General features: G+C 45.5%; 1 protein-coding gene across 1 annotated transcript in view; it reads left to right on the forward strand.

The window, feature by feature from the left end:
• Nucleotides 1–17,246, forward strand: part of LOC106578044 (uncharacterized) — a 47,465-nt gene extending 30,219 nt beyond the window's left edge. The window contains exons 3-4 of the mRNA XM_082965295.1: nt 16,005–16,041; nt 16,756–17,246. Of these exons, the coding sequence (XP_082821421.1) occupies nt 16,005–16,041; nt 16,756–16,907 (189 nt within the window). The 3' untranslated portion in view covers nt 16,908–17,246. The remainder of the gene's footprint in view (nt 1–16,004; nt 16,042–16,755) is intronic.
• The last annotated feature ends 414 nt before the right edge of the window (nt 17,247–17,660 follow it).

Consider the following 17,660-nt stretch of genomic DNA (forward strand, 5'->3'; position numbering starts at 1 on the left):
TACAGGGAGAGAGAACAGGTAGTTGATACACCTGGTAGTTATTATTACAGGGAGAGAGAACAGGTCCACCTGGTAGTTATTATTACAGGGAGAGAGAACAGGTAGTTGATACACCTGGTAGTTATTATTACAGGGAGAGAGAGAACAGGTCCACATGGTAGTTATTATTACAGGGAGAGAGAACAGGTACACCTGGTAGTTATTATTACAGGGAGAGAGAACAGGTCCACCTGGTAGTTATTATTACAGGGAGAGAGAACAGGTCCACCTGGTAGTTATTATTACAGGGAGAGAGAACAGGTACACCTGGTAGTTATTATTACAGGGAGAGAGAACAGGTCCACCTGGTAGTTATTATTACAGGGAGAGAGGAGAAGAAGCCAATAGACAGAGTGGACAAAGAAGCCAATAGGCAGAGGGTAGAAAGAAGCCAATAGACAGAGAGTAGAAAGAAGCCAATAGACAGAGAGGAGAAAGAAGCCAATAGGCAGAGAGGAGAAAGAAGCCAATAGGCAGAGAGGAGAAAGAAGCCAATAGACAGAGTGGACAAAGAAGCCAATAGGCAGAGAGGAGAAAGAAGCCAATAGGCAGAGAGGAGAAAGAAGCCAATAGGCAGAGGGTAGAAAGAAGCCAATAGACAGAGAGTAGAAAGGAGCCAATAGACAGAGAGGAGAAAGAAGCCAATAGGCAGAGAGGAGAAAGAAGCCAATAGGCAGAGAGTAGAAAGAAGCCAATAGGCAGAGAGTAGAAAGAAGCCAATAGGCAGAGAGGAGAAAGAAGCCAATAGGCAGAGAGTAGAAAGAAGCCAATAGGCAGAGAGTAGAAAGAAGCCAATAGGCAGAGAGTAGAAAGAAGCCAATAGGCAGAGAGTAGAAAGAAGCCAATAGGCAGAGAGGAGAAAGAGGCCAACAGGCAGTGAGTAAGCCTACATTTTGTCTGATTCTCTGTATGGTAATAGGCCTAATAATGATAATAATGAATTCTATTTTGTAAAATAGTTCCTTGCATCATACAGCACAATTTTCAGTTACCTTTTTGGCCAATGGTGTTACAGAAAATGTTTCATTTTTGGACAAGTAAAATAATCTGGCCTACTTGCCCTATTCTTGCCTAACAGAATACCAAAAGGTCAAATGATTTTTGTTCTCCTGCTGATTAGCGTTTATTAGCTGAATCAGATGTGCCAGTGTAGATCTGGAACAATAGCCTGACACATTTCATTCAGGCACTGTTATTATGCAAAGGTACAGAGTATTTACACTCCCCTTTATGCTGTACAGTTAGGTCAACTTGAAGAGAACAGGTTAGATTAACTTGAAGAGAACAAGTTAGATTAACTTGAAGAGAACACGTTAGATTAACTTGAAGAGAACATGTTAGATTAATTTAAAGTTAACATGTTAGATTAACTTGAAGGTAACATGTTATATTAACTTGAAGAGAATATGTTAGATTAACTTGAAGAGAACACGTTATATTAACTTGAAGAGAACAGGTTAGATTAACTTGAAGAGGACAGGTTAGGGTCTACTTGAAGAGGACAGGTTAGGGTCTACTTGAAGAGGACAGGTTAGGGTCTACTTGAAGAGGACAGGTTAGGATCTACTTGAAGAGGACAGGTTAGGGTCTACTTGAAGAGGACAGGTTAGGATCTACTTGAAGAGGACAGGTTAGGGTCTACTTGAAGAGGACAGGTTAGGGTCTACTTGAAGAGGACAGGTTAGGGTCTACTTGAAGAGGACAGGTTAGGGTCTACTTGAAGAGGACAGGTTAGGGTCTACTTGAAGAGAACAGGTTAGGGTCTACTTGAAGAGGACAGGTTAGGGTCTACTTGAAGAGGACAGGTTAGGGTCTACTTGAAGAGGACAGGTTAGGGTCTACTTGAAGAGGACAGGTTAGGGTCTACTTGAAGAGGACAGGTTAGGGTCTACTTGAAGAGGACAGGTTAGGGTCTACTTGAAGAGGACAGGTTAGGGTCTACTTGAAGAGAACAGGTTAGGGTCTACTTGAAGAGAACCGGTTAGGATCTACTTGAAGAGGACACTGCCACATTACTTCATTGATGTAGTGTTAATCTCTCAGGTACCTGACATGCCTGCTATAGTCTATCATTACGACCGTAGAGACAGGGAGACCATACATAGCACTCATAATCCCTCCACATTCATCCCCCTCCTCTCTCCTCTGCTCCTCATCTGACCCGCAGTCATCCTCATATCTCATTCATCCCCCTCCTCTCTCCTCTGTTCCTCATCTGACCCGCAGTCATCCTCATATCTCATTCATCCCCCTCCTCTCTCCGCTGCTCCTCATCTGACCCAGTCATCCTCATATCTCATTCATCCCCCTCCTCTCTCCGCTGCTCCTCATCTGACCCACAGTCATCCTCATATCTCATTCATCCCCCTCCTCTCTCCGCTGCTCCTCATCTGACCCACAGTCATCCTCATATCTCATTCATCCCCCTCCTCTCTCCGCTGCTCCTCATCTGACCCAGTCATCCTCATATCTCATTCATCCCCCTCCTCTCTCCGCTGCTCCTCATCTGACCCAGTCATCCTCATATCTCATTCATCGCCCTCCTCTCTCCGCTGCTCCTCATCTGACCCACAGTCATCCTCATATCTCATTCATCCCCCTCCTCTCTCCGCTGCTCCTCATCTGACCCGCAGTCATCCTCATATCTCATTCATCCCCCTCCCCTCTCCTCTGCTCCTTGTGTGTGTGTTTTACGTGAGCCACTCGGCTTACCGTCACTAAACCACATAGAGAATCATCACATCTCCACCTCCACTGTCCAGTCTCAATGGCCCTTTTTGTCCTCCCTCCATTCCTCTCCTCTTTTCACCTCTCCACCATCCCGTCTCCTATTCATTAAACTGCTGGTTCATTTGGGTAGTCTCTCGTCCCGGGGATGGAGGAGAGGAGGAGGAGACGGGGATGAGAGGAAGGAGAGACGTAGGGTCTTACTGTAGAAACACTGTCTCTAGATCCTGGCCACTGTAGATTCATTATTCAACTATCTAAACCATCAAAGGGCAGACAGACACACACACACACTCATACGCAGGCAGTATGGGACGTGACGCGTACCGACAAAATGGACTCTATTCAGCAGGGTTAAAAATGTCTAAAAACGACAAACGAATGATGGCCGGGGGGGGGGGGGGGGGGTTTGGTCACAAAAGTTTTTGTGTAAGTCAAATTTTTACCAGAAACATATACTCACAAAGGCATCTGTGTGTCTAGTGTCGATTGTCTACCCTCTCCTTGCTCTCCCTCCATCCCTCCCTCTGTCCTCCTCCGCTCCCCCTCTTTGCTCTCCCTTCGTCTCTCCTGCCGTCCCGGGCCAAGGTTTGCGTTCTGCCCGGTTTGGAGTCAGCCACCTGTCTGGTGCACTTTGTGTCTTTTTTTTTTTTAAATAGGGAGGAAATAAGAAAAAGAGAGAAAGAAGTAAAGAAAGAGTCTTGGAGCGGAGCGCGCTACGAGGTCTTGACCCATGACCTGTAAACAGAGGAGACTGGGAGAGGAAAAGAAAGAGTCTTGGAGCGGAGCGCGCTACGAGGTCTTGACCCATGACCTGTAAACAGAGGAGACTGGGAGAGGAAAAGAAAGAGTCTTGGAGCGGAGCGCGCTACGAGGTCTTGACCCATGACCTGTAAACAGAGGAGACTGGGAGAGGAAAAGAAAGAGTCTTGGAGCGGAGCGCGCTACGAGGTCTTGACCCATGACCTGTAAACAGAGGAGACTGGGAGAGGAAAAGAAAGAGTCTTGGAGCGGAGCGCGCTACGAGGTCTTGACCCATGACCTGTAAACAGAGGAGACTGGGAGAGGAAAAGAAAGAGTCTTGGAGCGGAGCGCGCTACGAGGTCTTGACCCATGACCTGTAAACAGAGGAGACTGGGAGAGGAAAAGAAAGAGTCTTGGAGCGGAGCGTAAACCGGAAGCAGGGCGATAGAGTCGTGGTCTGATTTGCCAAAGGGAGGGCGTTTCTGTAGGTAGAATAAAGTTGGCCCAGAGTTTTAGCACCCCTTGCGGCGCAGGGACATGTTGGCAGAAGTGAGGTAGAATGGTTTTAAGTCTCCCTGTGTTAAAGTCTTCTCCCACTAGAAAGGCTGCCTCTTGACAAGTGGTATCTTGTTTGTTTATGGTCCCATACAGTGCGTTGAGTGCCAAAGTAGTGTTGGCTTGTGGTGGGGTGTAGACGGTGGATTATGGATGAGAAATCTCTTGGTAGACAAAAAAAAAGTCTGCAGGTGAGCAAAAGGTGAGCAAAAGGTTCAGTTTTCCCTCACACTGGAAGCAGCGAGTTGTTGTTTATGAAGAAGCACACCCCTCCGCCTTTGGACCTGCACGAGGCCGCCGTCCTTCACATCACAACGCTGCGTGGAGAAACCACTGAGTTCCAAATCCATAGATCCAGACAGCCACGTTTCTTCTAAAGCATATAATATGGCAGCTAATCAAGTCTCTCTGATATGAGACTCTCGAACGAAGCTCATCTGTCTTATTCATGAGTGACTGGACATGTGGTTTTATTCATCCACATAGCAATACAAACTACCCATTGTGAAGTCTGACTGCTGGACAGATAACACACACACACACACACACACACACACACACACACACACACACACACACACACACACACACACACACACACACACACACACACACACACGCACACACACTCTGGCTGCTGGACAAGCCAACGAATGTCTGCCAATGTGATATAACTCATAACAATGAGTAATTTAGGAGACTTGTCAGTTTTTTAGGACATACCTCAGACAACTAGAAACAATGGAGGATAGGATGTAAGAGGGTTCCCCATGTAAGAAGGAAAAGACTCTCAATTGATTGAATTCAGACTTGACAATGCCAATCTGTTGAAGTTTAAAGTTTAAACGCATCACTACATAATCTAGTGTACCTGTCCAAACACATTGCTATGGCACAGCTATACTCACAGGGTTTCCATTGAAATGAAACGACTGGTTGAACAAAAGTTTAAATCCACGTCCTTTAGTTATCTGTATCGGTGGTATTAATGCAGGTAGTGGAGACACCAGCCATGTTAGTTATCTACCTACTGCAGGTAGTGGAGACACCAGCCATGTTAGTTATCTACCTACTGCAGGTAGTGGAGACACCAGCCATGTTAGTTATCCACCTACTGCAGGTAGTGGAAACACCAGCCATGTTAGTTATCCACCTACTGCAGGTAGTGGAGACACCAGCCATGTTAGTTATCTACCTACTGCAGGTAGTGGAGACACCAGCCATGTTAGTTATCTACCTACTGCAGGTAGTGGAGACACCAGCCATGTTAGTTATCTACCTACTGCAGGTAGTGGAAACACCAGCCATGTTAGTTATCCACCTACTGCAGGTAGTGGAGACACCAGCCATGTTAGTTATCTACCTACTGCAGGTAGTGGAGACACCAGCCATGTTAGTTATCTACCTACTGCAGGTAGTGGAGACACCAGCCATGTTAGTTATCTACCTACTGCAGGTAGTGGAGGCACCAGCCATGTTAGTTATCTACCTACTGCAGGTAGTGGAGGCACCAGCCATGTTAGTTATCTACCTACTGCAGGCAGTGGAGACACCAGCCATGTTAGTTATCTACCTACTGCAGGTAGTGGAGGCACCAGCCATGTTAGTTATCTACCTACTGCAGGCAGTGGAGGCACCAGCCATGTTAGTTATCTACCTACTGCAGGTAGTGGAGGCACCAGCCATGTTAGTTATCCACCTACTGCAGGCAGTGGAGACAACAGCCATGTTAGTTATCTACCTACTGCAGGCAGTGGAGGCACCAGCCATGTTAGTTATCTACCTACTGCAGGCAGTGGAGGCACCAGCCATGTTAGTTATCTACCTACTGCAGGCAGTGGATGCACCAGCCATGTTAGTTATCTACCTACTGCAGGCAGTGGAGGCACCAGCCATGTTAGTTATCTACCTACTGCAGGCAGTGGAGGCACCAGCCATGTTAGTTATCCACCTACTGCAGGCAGTGGAGACACCAGCCATGTTAGTTATCTACCTACTGCAGGCAGTGGAGGCACCAGCCATGTTAGATATCTACCTACTGCAGGCAGTGGAGACACCAGCCATGTTAGTTATCTACCTACTGCAGGCAGTGGAGGCACCAGCCATGTTAGTTATCTACCTACTGCAGGCAGTGGAGGCACCAGCCATGTTAGTTATCTACCTACTGCAGGCAGTGGAGGCACCAGCCATGTTAGTTATCTACCTACTGCAGGCAGTGGAGGCACCAGCCATGTTAGTTATCTACCTACTGCAGGCAGTGGAGGCACCAGCCATGTTAGTTATCCACCTACTGCAGGCAGTGGAGGCACCAGCCATGTTAGTTATCTACCTACTGCAGGCAGTGGAGGCACCAGCCATGTTAGTTATCTACCTACTGCAGGCAGTGGAGGCACCAGCCATGTTAGTTATCTACCTACTGCAGGTAGTGGAGACACCAGCCATGTTAGTTATCTACCTACTGCAGGCAGTGGAGACACCAGCCATGTTAGTTATCTACCTACTGCAGGCAGTGGAGGCACCAGCCATGTTAGTTATCTACCTACTGCAGGCAGTGGAGACACCAGCCATGTTAGTTATCTACCTACTGCAGGCAGTGGAGACAACAGCCATGTTAGTTATCTACCTACTGCAGGCAGTGGAGGCACCAGCCATGTTAGTTATCCACCTACTGCAGGCAGTGGAGACACCAGCCATGTTAGTTATCTACCTACTGCAGGTAGTGGAGGCACCAGCCATGTTAGTTATCTACCTACTGCAGGCAGTGGAGACATCAGCCATGTTAGTTATCTACCTACTGCAGGCAGTGGAGACACCAGCCATGTTAGTTATCTACCTACTGCAGGCAGTGGAGGCACCAGCCATGTTAGTTATCTACCTACTGCAGGCAGTGGAGGCACCAGCCATGTTAGTTATCTACCTACTGCAGGCAGTGGAGGCACCAGCCATGTTAGTTATCTACCTACTGCAGGTAGTGGAGACACCAGCCATGTTAGTTATCTACCTACTGCAGGCAGTGGAGACACCAGCCATGTTAGTTATCAACCTACTGCAGGCAGTGGAGACACCAGCCATGTTAGTTATATACCTACTGCAGGCAGTGGAGGCACCAGCCATGTTAGTTATCTACCTACTGCAGGCAGTGGAGACACCAGCCATGTTAGTTATCTACCTACTGCAGGCAGTGGAGACACCAGCCATGTTAGTTATCTACCTACTGCAGGTAGTGGAGGCACCAGCCATGTTAGTTATCTACCTACTGCAGGTAGTGGAGGCACCAGCCATTTTTTACTGAGGTGTCTAAGGGGTAGCTTGGTCGTTGCATGGGGTGCTTATAATATATAGTGTACATGTAATAATAAAAAATAAAAAACATTTGGGGGGGTGTGCCTGTTGTAAAGAGAGCTTCAGCAGCATCATGTAGGTGAAATATATAGAGGACTGGAAACTCCAGTATAGTGATTATCATCATGAGACTGTCAGCCAGGCATGGTATGTATCTCCGCCTGGGATCTGTCCTGCTCGACAGAGCGTTACATAGGCACACACACGCACACACACACGCACGCACGCACGCACGCACGCACGCACGCACACACACACACACACACACACACACACACACACACACACACATACGGAAAAAGTCCCCATTGAGACGATGCCATGGTGTGTTTGTGACGCTGAGGTTGTAGAAATATAATTATATAATTGGTCTCAGATCTTTGAGGCTGTGAATTATTCTATGTTTGTGTGTGAATATGGTCGTTTTCAGGCAGGTCGAACGGAAACTGTCACCAATCTAAAAAAATAAACAATCTCTCTCTCTCTCTCTCTCTCTTCTCTGTCCTCTTCTCTTTTCCCCCTCACTCTCTATTTGTTCTCCTTCGTTCTCTGTGATTAGTCAGTTGTGTGTCCTAGACCTTTAGGCCAGATAAAGTGTCACATAGAAATGTGAGTTATAGATCTGTTATTCTCATTGAAAACAAGTCTAAGAAGCGGTAGAACTGTTCTACGTGCTTTATTTCTATGCTTCCTTTTTTTTAAGTTTCGTTTTTGCGTCTTTTACTTTCAGTTTTGTACACCAGCTTCAAACAAGTGAAAATACAATTGTTTTCGTTATGGAAAATATATTTCACAGTGGTTTAGATGGTACAAGGACTCTCTACACTATACTTGCTTGTTATGTCTTTAAAAAAAACTGAATTTAGGAGAACTATAAGAGATGTAGCAACCAGGAAATGTCGGAGTGATTTCTGCATTGTGCATCTTTAAACAATTCTACTGTATTTCTGTGTCTAGTAGGTACAGTATAAGTTACTAAAAGAAAGACAGAGAGAAACAGTAACTTCTCGGTGTAGATTTTAGACTAGATAGGTTTCTCTCCCACTCTCAATGCCGTACAGTCAATCTCAGACCGTGTCCATTCTGTCTACTATATTTCTACCTCCTAAAGGAGGCTGTCATTGTAAATAAGAATTTGTTCATAACTGACTTGCCTTGTTAAATAAAGGTTAAATAAAAATAAAGGAGGGTATAAATTAATTATTAATTCATCGGCCCTGCCGAAAGAGAGAAGCAGTAACTTCATAAAGCAGATTCCCTGTCCGTGCCATAAACCCAGATATGTATATCACTCAGACAGAACCTCTATTTCCAGCTGTCTTTTAAAGCTGAGATCCACGATAGGCGCCACTGGCCGCCCCAGGCGCATTTTATATTGTTTTTGTTTGATTGACATGAGTGTCCAGGATCGGGGAGAAAAAAAAATCATACTCTGCCATTCTATTGAAGTAACGTCGTCGTCGTTGTAATATCGCAAACGGACGTGGCCGTTCCACCACTGTGGATTCCAGCTTTAAAAGTACTCATTAATTATAGCGCCTGTTTAAAGAACGGGGGGAAATAAATTACTTTAACTAGATTAAGGGCTCTATTCAATCCGTACGCGGAAGTTCAGCTTTACAGCGTGATTTAAATTGAAAGGCAATGTTCCCGCTTTAGTGGAGACTGCATTCACGGTGAACGCTGTGTATGGCGGCTCAATCTGAAATTACCTTCACATTTATTTTGTTGAATCAGTAACGCTTCAGTTTAGCAGAGCCATAATATTAGATAGGGTTCTGTGTCTGTATAGCCCTCAGACCATGTCCATTCTAGCTATCATATTTCTATATCTGTCTCTTAAAGGAGGTATAAGTTACTTATTAATTATAAACCCTGCTGAAAGAACAGGGGGAACAGTAACTTCTTAGAGTAGATTATAGTAAGATAAATTTCCCTTTTCATGCCACAGAGCCATACAGAGCTAAGACTGGTCCAAACCTGCACCACACACACACACACACACACACACACACACACACACACACACACACACACACACACACACACACACACACACACACACACACACACACACACACACACACACACACACACACACACACACACACACAGACACACATATTATAGTATTGTATTTCCAGCCCCAGCTAAGCTCCCAGAGTAGGTCTAATACTCCTTCATGTGCATACTTGTCTTTCCCTCTCCCTGTCCCCTCCTTCACTCACTTTTCCAGTTAATAACCGGGGCATGGATTCACTAAAAACTATTTTGACAAGAAGAAGCTTCATAAAAAAAGAAAAACACATAAAAGTTGTTAAGAAAGTTCTGAGGTGCATGCAAAGGGCAAATTTAGAAAACATCTTATAAGAATGTTCATTAAATCCAGACTCTGTAATCTCTTTCTGAGATCAGCGACCATATTCACAAAGCGTCAGACTAGGAGTGTTGCTGATCCAGGACCAGTCTGGGATTTAAGATCATAATGAATAACATAACATCCTACTATGAATTGCTTTGATTATTGGCCCAGAAGGGTTCTGCACAGAATCATCTTAAGAATCGGGAGCTTTTTTTCTCTTCTTTCTCTGCAGGCTCTGTGTGTTTTACAAGGGCCTCTGTAGAAAGGGTGAAAGGTTGAATACTTAGTCTGTTTGTTGTTGTTTGTGCAGCTGGGGGTGTTACTTTTATGGTTGTTATCAGATGTCTAACTTTGACCTTCATCACATTTAGAACACGGATTTTTGCTCTCTGTGCTATAAACCAAAAACTGCAGTGTGAAATCAAATGACTTTCCTCATTGTAAGACATACAATTAGACATACACTATAACAAGTATCACCTGACGGGCAACTTGAGACGTCAGAAATTTTAAATATGTCCTAGGTCAGTGTTGCTCTCAATGGTTCCATGGTTCGTTTACCGGGGGAAGTATTTCGGTGGCGCGAGACTGAGAGGCACTGTCATGACCTCGAAGATGATTGCTTCCAGGTGGGCAAATTCCAGGAAACTCCCCACAGAACACACACACACACACACACTGAGTACACTACACGTAGGAACACACACATTTCATACACACACACACACACACACACACACACACACACACACACACACACACACACACACACACACACACACACACACACACACACACACACACACACACACACACCCACACACACACACACACACAGAGAGATATATATCATTACCCTCCCTAGTAACTCCCTACAGAAAACAAATGTCATGCTTCTGTCATATCGGATATTGCCAGTGTTCTAAGTGCAGACTACTGTGGTGCGTCTGAAACCCTCTGCTGCATACTGTGGTGCGTCTGAAACCCTCTGCTGCATACTGTGGTGCGTCTGAAATCCTCTGCTGCATACTGTGGTGCGTCTGAAACCCTCTGCTGCATACTGTGGTGCGTCTGCAACCCTCTGCTGCATACTGTGGTGCGTCTGAAACCCTCTGCTGCATACTGTGGTGTGTCTGAAACCCTCTGCTGCCTACTGTGGTGCATCTGAAACCCTCTGCTGCATACTGTGGTGCGTCTGAAACCCTCTGCTGCATACTGTGGTGCGTCTGAAACCCTCTGCTGCATACTGTGGTGCGTCTGAAACCCTCTGCTGCATACTGTGGTGAGTCTGAAACCCTCTGCTGCATACTGTGGTGCGTCTGAAACCCTCTGCTGCATACTGTGGTGAGTCTGAAACCCTCTGCTGCATACTGTGGTGCGTCTGAAACCCTCTGCTGCATACTGTGGTGCATCTGAAACCCTCTGCTGCATACTGTGGTGCGTCTGAAACCTTCTGCTGCATACTGTGGTGTGTCTGAAACCCTCTGCTGCATACTGTGGTGCATCTGAAACCCTCTGCTGCATACTGTGGTGAGTCTGAAACCGTCTGCTGCATACTGTGGTGCGTCTGAAACCCTCTGCTGCATACTGTGGTGCGTCTGAAACCCTCTGCTGCATACTGTGGTGAGTCTGAAACCGTCTGCTGCATACTGTGGTGCGTCTGAAACCCTCTGCTGCATACTGTTGTGCGTCTGAAACCTTCTGCTGCATACTGTGGTGCGTCTGAAACCCTCTGCTGCATACTGTGGTGCGTCTGAAACCCTCTGCTGCATACTGTGGTGCATCTGAAACCCTCTGCTGCATACTGTGGTGTGTCTGAAACCCTCTGCTGCATACTGTGGTGAGTCTGAAACCGTCTGCTGCATACTGTGGTGTGTCTGAAACCCTCTGCTGCATACTGTGGTGAGTCTGAAACCGTCTGCTGCATACTTTACTTTAATTTCTCCATTGAAGCCATGTGCTGGCAATGTTCTGCTCTGAGGAGCAGTGGATCCTGGGGTTGAGGAGGGTAGCCTTGGGGCCTGGCTGGCTTTGCTTTTCTTTGTTCAGCCAAGCGCTCAACCACTCAGTCTCTCTGTTTCTCTGCTTAGGCTCTCCCTAAGTGATACACATGGGTGGGTGTACGCACATACACACTGAGCTCTTGGGTTGAGTAGCATGTTGGGTTGGGTTGAGCAGCACGTTGGGTTGAGCAGCATGTTGGGTTGGGTTGAGCAGCATGTTGGGTTGGGTTGAGCAGCACGTTGGGTTGGGTTGAGCAGCACGTTGGGTTGAGCAGCATGTTGGGTTGGGTTGAGCAGCACGTTGGGTTGGGTTGAGCAGCACGTTGGGTTGGGTTGAGCAGCATGTTGGGTTGGGTTGAGCAGCACGTTGGGTTGAGCAGCACGTTGGGTTGGGTTGAGCAGCATGTTGGGTTGGGTTGAGCAGCACGTTGGGTTGAGCAGCACGTTGGGTTGGGTTGAGCAGCATGTTGGGTTGGGTTGAGCAGCACGTTGGGTGGGTTGAGCAGCACGTTGGGTTGGGTTGAGCAGCATGTTGGGTTGGGTTGAGCAGCACGTTGGGTTGGGTTGAGCAGCACGTTGGGTTGGGTTGAGCAGCACGTTGGGTTGGGTTGAGCAGCATGTTGGGTTGGGTTGAGCAGCACGTTGGGTTGGGTTGAGCAGCACGTTGGGTTGAGCAGCATGTTGGGTTGGGTTGAGCAGCAGCGGTTGGGTTGAGCAGCACGTTGGGTTGGGTTGAGCAGCACGTTGGGTTGAGCAGCACGTTGGGTTGGGTTGAGCAGCAGGCGTTGGGTTGAGCAGCCGGGTGGCTCACGGGGTATGGGTAGAGGCTCAGGGTATGGGTGGAGCGCTCGAGGGTGATCGCCGTGGGAGGCTCACGGGGTATGGGTGGAGCGCTCAGGGTATGGGTTGGCAGCCGTTCGGAGAGCAGGACAGCTGGCTCAGGGTGATCGCCGTGGGAGGCTCACGGGGTATGGGTGGAGGCTCAGGGTATGGGTGGAGCGCTCGAGGGTATGGGTTGGCAGCCGTTCGGAAGCAGGACAGCTGGCTCAGGGTATGGTGGAGGCTCAGGGTATGGTGGAGGCTCAGGGTATGGTGGAGGCTCAGGGTATGGTGGAGGCTCAGGGTATGGTGAAGGCTCAGGAAGCATGGACGGCTGGCTCAGGGTATGGTGGAGGCTCAGGGTATGGTGGAGGCTCAGGGTATGGTGGAGGCTCAGGGTATGGTGGAGGCTCAGGGTATGGTGGAGGCTCAGGGTATGGTGGAGGCTCAGGGTATGGTGGAGGCTCCGGGTATGGTGGAGGTTCGGAAGCAGGACAGCTGGCTCAGGGTATGGTGGAGGCTCAGGGTATGGTGGAGGCTCAGGGTATGGTGGAGGCTCAGGGTATGGTGGAGGTTCAGGGTATGGTGGAGGCTCAGGGTATGGTGGAGGTTCAGGGTATGGTGGAGGCTCAGGGTATGGTGGAGGCTCAGGGTATGGTGGAGGCTCAGGGTATGGTGGAGTGATGATGATGATTATGGTAGTGATGATGATGATGGTGATGATGATGATGGTAGTGATGATGGTAGTGATGATGGAAGTGATGATGATGATGATGGTAGTGATGATGGAAGTGATGATGGTAGTGATGATGATGATGGTGATGATGATGGTAGTGATGATGGAAGTGATGATGAAGTGATGATGGTGATGATGATGATGGTAGTGATGATGATGATGATGGTAGTGATGATGGTGATGATGGTAGTGATGATGATGATGATGGTAGTGATGATGATGATGATGGTGATGATGGTAGTGATGAGTGATGATGATGGTAGTGATGATGATGATGATGGTAGTGATGATGATGATGATGGTGAGTGATGGTAGTGATGATGATGATGATGGTAGTGATGATGATGGATGGTAGTGATGATGATGATGATGAGTGGTGAGTGATGATGATGATGATGGTGATGATGGTAGTGATGATGGTGATGATGGTAGTGATGATGATGATGATGGTAGTGATGCTGATGGTAGTGATGATGATGATGATGGTAGTGATGATGATGATGATGGTGATGATGGTAGTGATGATGATGATGATGGTAGTGATGATGATGATGGTAGTGATGATGATGATGATGATGGTAGTGATGATGATGATGATGGTGATGATGGTAGTGATGATGGTGATGATGGTAGTGATGATGATGATGATGGTAGTGACGCTGATGGTAGTAATGATGATGATGATGGTAGTGATGATGATGATGATGGTGATGATGGTAGTGATGATGATGATGATGGTAGTGATGATGATGATGATGGTAGTGATGATGATGATGATGGTAGTGATGATGATGGTAGTGATGATGATGATGATGGTAGTGATGATGATGATGATGGTAGTGATGATGATGATGATGGTAGTGATGATGATGATGTGATGTGATGATGATGGTAGTGATGATGATGATGATGGTAGTGATGATCATGATAATGGTAGTGATGATCATGATAATGGTAGTGATGATGATGATGGTAGTGATGATGATGATTATGGTAGTGATGATGATGATGATGATGATGGTAGTGATGATGATGATGATGGTAGTGATGATGATGATGATGGTGATGATGGTAGTGATGATGATGATGATGATGATGATGGTAGTGATGATGATGATGATGGTAGTGATGATCATGATAATGGTAGTGATGATGATGATGGTAGTGATGATGATGATGGTAGTGATGATGATGATTATGGTAGTGATGATGATGGTGATGATGATGATGGTAGTGATGATGGTAGTGATGATGGAAGTGATGATGGATGATGATGATGATGTAGTGATGATGGAAGTGATGATGGTAGTGATGATGATGATGTTGATGATGATGGTAGTGATGATGGAAGTGATGATGAAGTGATGATGATGATGGTGATGATGATGATGGTGATGGTAGTGATGATGATGATGGTAGTGATAGTGATGATGATGGTAGTGATGGTGACGGTGACGATGATGATGATGGTAGTGATGATGATGATGATGGTGATGATGGTAGTGATGATGATGATGATGGTAGTGATGATGATGATGGTAGTGATGATGATGATGATGGTAGTGATGATGATTATGATGGTAGTGATGATGATGATGGTAGTGATGATGATGATGATGATGATGATGGTAGTGATGATGATGATGGTAGTGACGCTGATGGTAGTGATGATGATGATGATGGTGAGTGGTGAGTGATGATGATGGTGAATGGTAGTGATGATGATGATGATGGTAGTGATGATGATGATGGTAGTGATGATGATGATAATGGTAGTGATGATGATGATGGTAGTGATGATGATGATTATGGTAGTGATGATGATGATGGTGATGATGATGATGGTAGTGATGATGGAAGTGATGATGGTGGTGATGATGATGATGATGGTAGTGATGATGGAAGTGATGATGGTAGTGATGATGATGATGGTGATGATGATGATGATGGTAGTGATGATGGAAGTGATGATGAAGTGATGATGATGATGGTGATGATGATGATGGTGATGGAAGTGATGATGATGATGGTAGTGATAGTGATGATGATGGTAGTGATGGTGACAGTGACGATGATGATGATGGTAGTGATGATGATGATGGTAGTGATGGTGATGGTAGTGATGGTGATGATGACGGTGACGATGATGACGATGATGATGGTAGTGATGATGATGATGGTGATGGAAGTGATGATGGTGGTGATGATGATGATGATGGTAGTGATGGTTATGGTAGTGATGGTGATGATGATGGTAACGGTGACGATGATGACGATGATGATGGTAGTGATGATGATGATGATGGTAGTGATGGTGATGGTAGTGATGGTGATGGTAACGGTGACGATGATGACGATGATGATGGTAGTGATGATGATGATGATGATGATGATGATGGTAGTGATGGTGATGGTAGTGATGGTGATGATGATGGTAACGGTGACGATGATGACGATGATGATGGTAGTGATGATGGTAGTGATGATGATGATGGTAGTGATGATGGTAATGATGATGATGATGGTAGTGATGATAGTAGTGATGATGATGATGGTAGTGATGATGATGGTGACCGTGATGATGATGACGATGATGACGATGATGATGGTAGTGATGATGGCGACGATGTCCATGAGCCAACTGTTTTCATGAGACATCTTTATGTTTATTTTACAGGTGACCGAGAACATAATCTCCAAGCAGACGTTTCAGGGTGAGTCACTCTTTAAAATTGTCTATCTGCATGACCTTTGGTTGACAGTCGTATACAATGACAACATTTCAAACTCTACTGGTACACCTATCCCCTGCCATACTATACATTCATGACCTTTGGTTGACACTCATAAGCAATAACAACTCTGTACATACGTGACGATTCTGTATCATGATTTCGAAATATCTAAAACAAAATGTTTGTCTTTACAAATACATACATGACATACCTGCCTGACTTACACGTGACCTTTGACTCTTAGAAACAATGACAACTCTAATGGTAGATATCATGGTTCTGAATCTAAAACGAGAAGTATATCTATACATACCGATTTCCTATCATGGCTCTGAATCTGAAACGAGAAGTATATCTATACATACTGATTTCCTATCATGGTTCTGAATCTGAAACGAGAAGTATATCTATACATACCGATTTCCAATCATGGTTCTGAATCTGAAACGAGAAGTATATCTATACATACCGATTTCCAATCATGGTTCTGAATCTGAAACGACAAGTATATCTATACATACCGATTTACTATCATGGTTCTGAATCTGAAACGACAAGTATATCTATACATACCGATTTACTATCATGGTTCTGAATCTAAAACATATTTTTTTTATGATGGTGGTGATGAGGATGATGATGATGATGATGATAATGATATAATAATGACAGATTTCTCCGCCTCTCTATCAGAAGCGAGAACGTTACCTCGCACCTTCAACACTTCCGGGTCAAAGTTTGCGACCTCTGTGACCCAGCGTCCGTCAGCCCACCTGACCCTCAGAGACAGCAGTGCTCAAGGTGAGCAGAGTGTGTTTGTGTGTGTGAGAGAGACAGAAAAATAAAAAGAAAGAATGAAAGAAAAAGAAGGAAAGATTGAAAAGAAAGAAACAAAGAAAGAAAGAAAGAAAGAAAGAGAGAGAGAGAGAGAGAGAGAAAGAGAGAGAGAGAGAAAGAACAGGTCAATCAAGATTCCAAAAATATAATGCTTGTTTGTTGGCCATTGTTCTTTCAGCAGAGTTTATTATGAATATGTTTGTGTGTCTATCAGTGCAGTATCAGTGTGTGTGTGCATGTGTATGTGTATGTGTGTACAGTATCAGTTTATTGTGTGCATACAGCAGGGCGTAGGCAGGTTTGACTAGTGTTATGATGTTATTACCATCAGCTCTCTCTCTCTCTCTCTCTCTCTCTCTCTCTCTCTCTCTCTCTCTCTCAATTCAATTCAATTCAATTTGCTTTATTGGCATGACGTAACAATGTACATATTGCCAAAGCTTACTTTGGATATTTACAATATGAAAATAATAAGAATCAAAATTGTCAACGGGACAACAGTAACAACAATAACCAAGGGTCAAAATAACCATACATCTCTCTGTCTGTCTCTCTCTCTGTCTCTCTGTCTCTCTCTCAGGCCACGGCCTCTGTTAGTCAAAACCCACTGGGCAAAAACGGCTTGAATCAACGTTGTTTCCACGTCATTTCAACAAACAAATTCAATGAAAACGTTGAATCAAAGTGGAAAACTGATCAGATTTTTTTAAAGTAATCAACCTAAATCCAGTGAAATGTTTTGTTGATTTCACGTTGAATTC

Source organism: Salmo salar, chromosome 18 (assembly GCF_965601325.2).
Source record: "Salmo salar chromosome 18, fSalSal1, whole genome shotgun sequence".
NCBI classification, from domain to species: domain Eukaryota; kingdom Metazoa; phylum Chordata; class Actinopteri; order Salmoniformes; family Salmonidae; genus Salmo; species Salmo salar.